General features: G+C 43.0%; 1 protein-coding gene across 2 annotated transcripts; it reads left to right on the forward strand.

Moving 5' to 3' along the window:
* The first annotated feature begins 6,677 nt into the window (after positions 1-6,677).
* LOC125252363 lies at positions 6,678-8,230 on the forward strand. 2 transcript variants are annotated; one of them, XR_007181213.1, is made up of 3 exons: positions 6,678-7,830; positions 7,904-7,991; positions 8,078-8,230. XR_007181213.1 is itself a non-coding variant. In XM_048165585.1 (2 exons), exon 1 carries the CDS (start codon positions 6,734-6,736, stop codon positions 7,418-7,420), a length of 687 nt encoding a protein of 228 aa, XP_048021542.1. In that variant the 5' UTR covers positions 6,678-6,733; the 3' UTR covers positions 7,421-7,830; positions 7,904-8,040. The 2 variants fall into 2 exon arrangements, 1 of the variants encoding a protein (XP_048021542.1); XM_048165585.1 differs by lacking the exon at positions 8,078-8,230 and having other exon boundaries at positions 7,904-8,040.
* The last annotated feature ends 1,944 nt before the right edge of the window (positions 8,231-10,174 follow it).

The raw sequence follows: 10,174 nt of genomic DNA on the forward strand, positions 1-10,174 counted from the left end.
GGAGGTACTGCGTTCCACAAATTTTTTATTGGCCTTATCTTTGCCGTTTTGACCACCAACCTTCTGCCAATAATCTTTTGCCCCCATACAGTCTTTCTCCACCATAGATCCGACCTTCACCAGCTGCTCCACTGTCTTCACCGTCCCCCTCAAGCAGCCTGCGACCCTGGGGTTAATGTTGTTGAGGATGCGGCCCACAATCTCGTCCTCCGCCATATCAGGCTTCCATTTGAGGCAGAGGCCCCCATAATCATAGGCGAAATCTCTCAGGCGTTGGCGTGGCTGCTGGACTAAAGACCTCAGCTTATCCTCCACCTCCGTGAGGTAATCATCTGGAAGAAAAGCCGCCATAAATGCCTTTTTGAAAGACTGCCAATCTGTTACCTTATTCTTCTCCGCTTTCCACCAGCTGAGAGCAGGCCCTCTCAGGACCGTGCTGAGGGTTCCGTAGAGCTCTCCACTGGGAAGGGGCCTGATGTCCAGGTAGTTCTCACACTGCTCGATGAAGTTGAGCACATCTGATGTCTCACAGGAGTCCCCGAAAGTGGGAAACTCCAAGCGAATAGGGGGCTGAGTGCAGAAAGAGGATGTACTCGGAGCAACTGGAGGATTAAGCACATTGGTTAGTGGTGTAGACACAGGGGAAACCTCATAGGTTGTATTGGCAGATTTTGGTAGTGGTACTTGAACTCTAGGGGCTGGCACTGGGGTTATGGGAACATGTACAGAGGATATAGAGTGAGCTGGAGTATAGGAGCGTAATCTGGAGAGAGAAGGGGTACTAGTTAGTTGTAACTTCTTCATTTGACTTTCCCACTTTGCATCTCTCCTCAGAAAACAGTCAGTCACCGCCCTCTCCAACTTCTCCAAGGAGTTACGGAAGTAATCCTCTAAGTCTGCTAAGCTAGCGTCCACAGCATCCCTAAAACTGGACTCCCGATTAAGGGTGCTTTCTACAGACTGTTTAAAGTCATGTTCTAATGTTTGCACTTTAGTATTAAGGGCCAATAAATCCACCTTGACTTGAGCTATGTCAGTTTGCATATTTTGTACCACATTCACATTCAATACACAGCTTTCACCATTAGCATCATCATCATCATCATCGGTTTCTTCATCATCAGAAATATACAATGAGCTCAGCATAGAAGTTATTTCTGCAGTTGGATTGCGTCTGGTAACAAATGGGCCTGCAGTGAAATCTGCATTGGGTGTTTCAGAACTACTCTTAGCCTCAGTTACATTGACAGTATTCACAATTGCATCTCGTTCCTGTATATTTACACCTGTGTTCTCCATATTTTTTATTTCCACAATATGTAACACAAAATTATAAACAAAAAAGAACGTCCCCGTACGGGCCACCAATATGTAACACTCCAGTTAAGTTAAGGCCAGGAAGTTACACTAAGTCAAGGGAACGTTTACGCCTCTTAAACCACAAAAAAAAAAAAAAGAAATACCACTGGAGACAGATGCCAAAAAAACAGTCAGTAAACGAGGCAAGGTGAAAAAAGGTTTGTATACAGAAAAGACGCGCCCCCAAACGCCGGCGTGCCAGTTCCTTATCAAGAAAAAAAACATTGTAAACGTCCCGCTGTAATGACGTAACGTCACGTGACGACGGTGCATGAGCGGAATCTCGCGGGAATATAAAGCAGGGTCAAACACAGACAACATATAAGGGAGAAAACAACATACAGGGGAAAGCTATTTACAGATAATATTCAATGTATTATTATTATTGGCAATTTCTGCTATAATTGAATTCCCCTTATGTGGCAACGCTACAACTTTTTCCGTTAAATTTAATAGGGAAGGCGCATGATGTAGCATAAGCTTTGTGAACAGCAAGAGGTCTACACTTTCTGTGTACGTTGAATACAGAAGGCGGTCTGGCGGAAGCTCGATATTTGACTTCGTAACTTACCTATTTTTTTTTTACACAAACACATCGCTTCACTTCAGAAGGCCTTTATTAACACTCAGAGCCGTGTGGAGTACACGTTTATGACAGAGGATGTGGATGGAAGCACTTTGCTCAGCTCATACTCACTGAACCCTATCACTGCCATTATAAAGCTCGGATGCATCAGGATATTTATTAATATTTCTCCGCCTGTCTTTGTCAGAAACAAGAAAGTCATATACACCTAGGATGGATTAAGCGTGAGTAAAGGTTGGGCTAATTTTAATTTCAAAGTTAACTAATCCTTTAATTGCTTCTATATCACTGTATTCACCTATCATTTCCCTCTGATTTTAGGGAAAAGTTATGGGTAGGGATAGGGTTAGGACTAAATTTTCAGACAGGAATATTATTCCTGGATCAACAAAATATGTTGACCCAGGAACTCATCTAACTATAAATCAGGATGTGCGATCGACAACATACTGCAGAACCTGATTTCACCAAGTACACGTTCCTAGGTCAATATCTTTGTTGATCCTGGAACAACATTCCAATCAACCATTTGGATTTAAGTATAGATATGTATACATAGATGCCACATTCGACCGCTCCAGACACGGCCATCTTGGAAGGGTCAGCGTGTCATCACTCACAGTAAGAATCAATCCACAACATTGGAAAGACCAAAATCTCCAAAACTGTTTGTCTGTTTGCAACTGAGTCTTTAGCCATTTTCAAGATGGCTTGAAAATGTCAACACTTGACCCATTAATAGTAACACTTACCATTCTATTCTATTTCTATTCCATCAATTTATTATTTTTTATTAAAAAAAAAACTGTACTGTGCTAGCCCAGTCTCACGTAGCCAGATCTTCAGACTGATGGCAGAAGGTCTGGACTCTATCGTAGCTTTCATTGGCCAAGGACCCCCTAAGAGTACGTTTGACTGACATGTAACACAGCCAGTCACAGTTCATTTTGTTCCACGTCATGTTTAGGGGGTGAAAATGTAAAGTCAATGACCCTACAATAACAGACCAGCATGCATCTAATAAATTATTCATTCAAGAACAATGTGCAAGTTTATTGCAACAATGCAGCCGTGAACTTCACATACTTTTGAAAATCCTACGTTTAGTCAATCCTGGCAAGCACTCATTGTCACAGTTGTAAAAACGACAGTGTTGTTCTTCCACGAGGGGATTTAACGTCAAAGCATTTGTTTCCAGACGGACCATTAAAGAACGCATAACACACGTCTCCCAGACATCCTGTAGAATTCAACCAGCCAGATGACGACTTTGAAAATCCTGAAGCCTTTCCAGTTAAGTGTGCCATATACATCAGACATTCAACCAACAATCTGTGGGCGTGACGTCTGAGGCTGAGACTAGTGCTAGCCTAACTGGGTATAGTCACAGCACTTACATATTGTTGCCCTGTTGTTGATTTGATTGCTTCTATTGTTCTCCTCATTTGTAAGCCACTTTCGATCAAAACATCTGCTAAACGATTAAATGTAAATGCAAATAATAAATAGTAATAATAATGCCAAATCAGCAGTAATATCCAGCAGTGGTATTATAAATGCTGCTTTTTTAGCAAATTATTTTTCTCATTCATTTTTCTGCAAGTATTCAATTTTCTCTGTTAATTGGAAAATGTGATCAATAAGGCAAAGTCAGACATAAGGTATGTGAATATTATTAATAATTCTGTTAAAGAGTGCATACATTTTTCACAATGTGGATAGAGACCACGAAGTGCCACAAACATGCTATATTTACATAATAGTTATGCAAAGAAGAGTGCAGTAATAACTGATACAAAATAATTTTTTTAATCTTTTAAAGCAACAACAAAATGTATTAGTTCTTTTGCTTGTTATCTGTAAGTTAAAGATGGACTCAGTAGAATTTCAAATACACTGTTTGGAAGTTAGTCGGGCCAACACCAACAACAAACGTCTAACCAATCAGCATCAGGGGGTGTATGATGGTCGAGGAGAGAGAACGAGCAAGAGGGAGATTTGAAAATAAGAAAAAAAAAAACTGCAGAAAGAGCGATGGGACAACATACAAAAGAGCTCAAAAGAATATCACTGGAAGGAAGGTTTATGACTGGGCAAGTGGGCAGATTGATGCCATGGATTTGTCCATGTTGACAGGGGAGGAAGAGGCCCAGGTTAGAGCATTGTTTCGGAGATACCAATCAGTGTTCTCCACTCATGAGGGGGATCTTGGGTGTACCAACGTTATTGCCCATGAGATCCCTCTTTTTGATGATGTTCCAGTTAGGCAGCGCTATCGACGAATACCTCCTTCAGAATATGAGGTTGTGAAAGCCCATATAAACCAATTGCTGGAGGCGCAGGTGATAAGGGAAAGTTCTAGCCCTTATGCTTCCCCGATAGTCTTGGTTAAAAAAAAAGGACGGTAGTCTTCGCATGTGCGTAGACTACCGTCAGTTAAATTCCAAGACACGGAAGGATGCGTTTCCCTTGCCGCGCATCGAGGAGTCACTGGATGCATTGACAGGGGCCCGTTGGTTTTCAACCCTAGATTTAGCTAGCGGATATAATCAAGTCCCAGTGGTGGAGGGTGATAGGCCAAAGACTGCTTTCTGCACCCCATTTGGGTTATTCGAGTATAATCGTATGCCATTTGGGCTCTGCAATGCCCCTAGCACGTTCCAACGGCTGATGCAATGGTTGTTCGGTGATCAGCAGAGTCAATCTGTGCTGCTGTACCTCGATGATATTGTGGTGTTTTCTTCATCTGTAGAGCAGCACTTAATGCGGCTGGAGGTTGTATTAAGCCGGTTGGAACAGGAAGGGTTGAAGGCAAGGTTGGAGAAGTGTTTCTTCTTCAGGAAAGAGGTGAGGTATCTAGGGCATGTGATCTCCTCGGAAGGGGTGTCCACAGACCCAAGTAAGATCGAAGCAGTGTCTAAGTGGCGACGTCCAGAAACGCCTAGTGAATTGCGCTCATTTCTGGGTTTCGCAAGCTATTACCGCAGGTTTGTGGAGGGTTTTGCAAGACTGGCAGCACCCCTTCATCGGTTGGTGGCCGAGTTTGCAGACCCGAAATCCAGGAAGCGAGCTTCTTCGAGTTTTGCGGCGGCATGGACGGAACAATGCCAACAGAGTTTTGAAGGGTTAAAAGGTAAGCTTACATCATCGCCAGTTCTCGCTTATGCAGACTTCTCTCTGCCTTTTATCCTGGAAGTGGACGCCAGTCATGGGGGACTAGGAGCAGTCCTTTCCCAGGAGCAGGGAGGCAGGGTGCGGCCTATCGCATATGCCAGCCGTAGTCTTCGGCCCACTGAGCGGAATATGTCCAATTATAGCTCCATGAAATTGGAGTTTTTGGCGCTCAAGTGGGCCATGACTGATAAGTTCAGGGAGTACCTGTTAGGGCAGAAGTGTATTGTCTTTACAGACAACAACCCTCTTAGCCATCTGGCTTCTGCCAAACTTGGTGCTCTCGAACAGCGTTGGGCCGCACAACTGGCCTCCTTTGATTTTGAGATTAGGTATAGGTCTGGGAGAAGTAATTGCAATGCGGATGCTCTTTCAAGACTTGATCCAGAAAGGCATTGTGAGTTGGGCCAGAAGAGGTTTGGTACCAATGTACCATTGGAGGTACAAGTCATGGATGACCGAGTAGGTCCCCTGGGTGCCCAAGAAGTCACCCAAGCAGCCATTATGGTTTTACCCAGCTGATGACATAAGGTCACTTCAAAGAGCGGATAAGATTTTTGGGGAGGTCCTGGGATTTTGGGAGAGAAGCACATTTCCCAGTCGTGAAGAGCGTTGTCTGTTTTCTAAGCCAGCTTTAGTCCTGCTCCGTCAGTGGGAGAGGCTGGTTGAGCAGGACGGGGTGATTTATCGGCGTTTCCGCCGTCCTGATGGGGGAGAGGAGGTCCTACAGGTATTATTACCTGGTGCTCTGCGTAGCGAAGTATTGACCTTGTTGCATCAGGAGCATGGGCATCAGGGAATCGAGCGTACCACAGAATTGGTAAGGCAGCATTGTTATTGGCCTGGTATGGCTCTGGAGATAGCCCAGTGGTGTCGGCACTGTGAGCGATGCCAAGTGGCTAAGGAGACACAACCATCTGCTCAGAGTTTCATGGGCCATTTGTTAGCATCCAGGCCTAATGAGGTCCTGCAATAGACTTTACAGTCTTGGAGCCATCACGGACAGGTATAGAGAATGTATTAGTAATGACAGATGTCTTTACTAAATACAGCATGGCTGTCCCTACCCGGGACCAGAGGGCGGAGACTGTGGTAGGAGTATTGGTGACGGAGTGGTTTTATAAGCTAGGGGTGCCTGGTCGAATTCACTCAGACCAAGGCCGAAATTTTGAGTCCCAGCTTATGCAACAGCTGTGCAATTTGTACAAGGTTGAGAGGTCTCGCACTACACCTTACCATCCGGCCGGTAACGGCCAGTGTGAACGATTCAATCGTACGTTGCACAACTTGTTGCGTACTCTCCCAGTCTCCCGAAAGAGGGATTGGGTGTCTTGTCTCCCACAAGTATTGTTTTGTTACAATACTACTCCCCACCAGACCACTTGTGAATCGCCCTATTTCTTGATGTTTGGGCAGGAACCCAGACTCCCAGTGGACTTCCTGCTGGGAAGGGTTCAGGATGTGGTACCTGGTACAGTACATGACTGGGTGGCAGAACATCAAGCCAGGCTCCAGGTTGCTTATGATGGGGCTCGTGAGCGGATAAAGGCGGCTGCAGACCGCCGAAAGGCTAATTATGATCAGCATGTTCAGGACGCTCCGTTGGTCGAAGGTCAGATGGTTTATATCCAAGATTTTGGTAAGAGAGGTCGTAATAAAATTCAAGACGTGTGGAATTCTGTGGTGCACCGTGTGGTGAAGGCGCCGAGGGAGGGCGGTGCCGTTTACTCGGTTGTACCAGTGCACGAGCCAGATAAGGTAAAGCATGTTCATTGGCCCTTATTGAAGGCCCAAAATCAGGGAGCGTTGCCTGAGCAGACACAGGAGGATAGTTCCCCTGAACAGCAGGTGGTTGTACAGGAGGAAGAGCTTGAGGAGGCAGACTGGTTACTGGTGGGTTCCAGAGAGCATCAAGCTCCTGTGGTACTGTGCCCTGAAGAGCCAGGTGGTGAGGAATTACCCTCTGCTGGAGTGGTGGTATTAGAACTTCAGGCTCCTGTTGCCCCACGCCCTGAGGAGCCAGGTTGTGTGGAATTCTCTGCTAGTTTGGAGGTACCAATGGGAAGGGCACCCTCAGTGCCCATAGGACCTGAATCGGGTGCACAGTCGGTTAGTGAGGTACCTGTGGGTACTGGGGTGCTTAACCATTTTTCTGTTGAGGAGGATGGCGCTCGGCGGTCAAGGCGAACGACGGCCGGCTATCATCCTAATATTCATCGGCTTCCTCGGGCAGTGGGACATTCTGCATCTGATGCTCCTATAGGTTCTAGTGCGGTTACTGTGCTTTTTAGGCCATGGAACTAAGACCATCGTCAGGGCGACGACACAAAATTAGGGGGTAGATTGTGGCATTACAGGTAAGATGGGCATGACTTTCTGAAATTGCTAGGGCGGGCATTAATTTGCGTCATGGATTATTATCGTCTATAAAAGCCATTGGCTTATGTACCTGGGTAGGCGTCATTTTCCGGAAGTGGTTTGGCTTTTGTTGTCCTGCTGAACGTGACTGTGGGTCGGTAAAGGTTGGTTAATTCAGCTTTTGATGTATTACATTTTGCTTGGTTTTAATTTGGTATGTGTTAGTTTACTTGCATTTGCATTTGGTTTGTGCGTTGCTAGGAGTGCGACTGTGCGTACGGTCAGTTCTATGTTTGGCGTTTTGCCGCGGCTGCCCTGTTCAGCTGATGAATGTGACTGCATCTGTCCTTCTCCAGGTATGCGGTTGATTCTTATTATGTTTATCAGCCATGGAAGTGCTGCGAATCGCAATTTGTGTTTTTGTTTTAGTTAATGTTTTGCATACGGGCGTCGGCTGTTGCATATAGGCTGTGTATTTAATCTTCTGGCCTCATCCAGTTCCCGCAGTACTCGTTTGGTAAGTGGCAGTTTATTTTCTCTTTTTATTCTATTTTGTAGATCATTGCAAGTAAATGATATCCCTTTTGGTTGCGTATATTGCAGGGTTGGTAATATCCTCGCAGTGGCGTCACCGCTGTCTCGTTCTAGGTCAAACTTTGAGTCTCTGTGTGCGTTGGGTTACTGTTGTGTTGTTGGTCCCACGCCAGTGGATTTCGTTTTTTTGTGTTCATGTTTTGTTTTTGAAAGTTGAGTCTTTATTCTGTGTTTTTGTAAACTTTTTGTTGTTGTTGTTTCACTATTTGATCTATTTTTTTGTATAAGCTATTTTTGCTTCTATTTTGTTGTTTCTGTTAATCTTTTGTACTTAATTTGTTTTTTATTGACTTTTTGAGTTTGAGATATTCATTTTTTTGAATTGGTTGGATTTATTTTTGTTGTTGTCTGATTTAGTTTTTTTTTCAATTTGAGTTTTGAATTGGGTTATCTATTCTTCTTGATATTGTGAAATTGTTTTGTTTGGTTATCATTTATTTTGTTTGATATTAAGTTAACATTCATGTCAGTTGTGATCTAGAACAATTTGTATGAACCTTTTTGTTTGTGTGTGTGTGTGTGTGTGTGTGTGTGTGTGTGTGTGTGTGTGTGTGTGTGTGTGTTTGTGTTTGAGAGTTTTCTCTAGGAGCTGCTGGCCTCTATTGACCAGGGTCGACGACTTCCTCTTTAGATGGTGGTGGTGTTTCTTCATTGTGTGCTGTGGTTTTTGGCGTGCACTGGGGTCTTTATTTTGGTATGTGAGTGTGATGTGTAGATTAAGAGCCATTTATTAATGGAGAGTCTTCCCCTATAATTCAGGCCGCAGCTCCATGACATCTTGAGTGATCGAAGACTGTGTTAGTTTTTTTTTGGAGTTGTTTTCATTTTATTGATTTTATGCTATTCTAATAAAAGATTTGTCTGATACCTGTGTCTCCACGCTTTGCTTGCCACTGGGTGGGGGACCTGTGCAAGGTCTTTTGAGATTCTTTGGGTGAAATTCAGGTATTCCTTAACTTTATAATTTTTTTTTTTTTTTTTTTTGATTTTGTTTAAATTAAATTAATTTATTGAAATTTAGCGGCGCCACTCCTAGGCCCCGGCCACATATACGTTAATTTTTTTGTGCTTCCTTGTCCTACGTTTATCAACTGCACTTTATTTTACGTGAAGCATTTTGTTGCATGTAAGCTGTGATAAACAGACATCCATTTGCATTGCGTGTGTAACAGTGGCCAGATAGTGAGAGTTTTGCATTTAAACCACTGCACACTGACAGTCGCTAGAGAATGAGGTTTTTAGCGTCATTGATATTGCACTTGCCTTGCATGCCAGCAGCGATCAGGCTGGGGTTCGAGACTGACTTGGAGCCTGGTGGTTGGGATTGGAGTGTAAGTTTTGGAGGTGGAGCAATGAAGAGAGGGGTGGGTTTGTTTGGGTTGATTTCAAATATCAATGTCCAACAGCATTTTTCAAAATCTACTTACCACACCTTTAATGGGTGTCCAGTAGAATACTGATTTTATCTTACATTTTAAGTATTGAAATGGGTAAATATGTTGCAATGCTTTTTTTTTTTTTTTTTTTTTTAACTAATCAACAATAAATATATGATGTTGACATTGTTCTACAGTACAGTGTATATATAGCCCACTAGCTCCAGTGCTAAACAGTAAAATGTTAAGTATATTCTCCTGATATCCAGGAACAAGCTATAGAGAAAGTTTCTGCCAGATCAGGACATAACTGTGTGAGTAAGACTTTGGTAACACTTTACAATACTGTTGCACTAATATGTATTAATTCATGCTTAACTAATGCACAGATAATCATGTTTTAATGTATGACTCACGAAGAACTAAACCATTAATGATTACTGCATCAGAAACCAATAAAGATTCTATATGATTAATAGATTAAGTAATATATGAATTGTTATTAATTAAATGTGTCATAATGTATAAATTCCTTAATAACATATTTTATTAACTAAAATTGTAAATTAATGTGTTAATTACCACAATGGGTTGAAGCCATGTACTTCAACTTCCAGTTGTCTGCTTTAATTAATCATTAACTAATGATTTGTAAATGTATTATTATGTTATGACTTTACTTGTTGAGGCACATGACTAATAACTAATTGTTAAGTAATGTGTAATTAAT

This window comes from Megalobrama amblycephala, linkage group LG18 (genome assembly GCF_018812025.1).
Source record: "Megalobrama amblycephala isolate DHTTF-2021 linkage group LG18, ASM1881202v1, whole genome shotgun sequence".
NCBI classification, from domain to species: Eukaryota; Metazoa; Chordata; class Actinopteri; order Cypriniformes; family Xenocyprididae; genus Megalobrama; species Megalobrama amblycephala.

Bases quoted from the DNA above. Each gene is read 5' to 3' on its own strand.
- LOC125252363 (XM_048165585.1), top strand. From the start codon at position 6,734: ATGGTTTATATCCAAGATTTTGGTAAGAGAGGTCGTAATAAAATTCAA.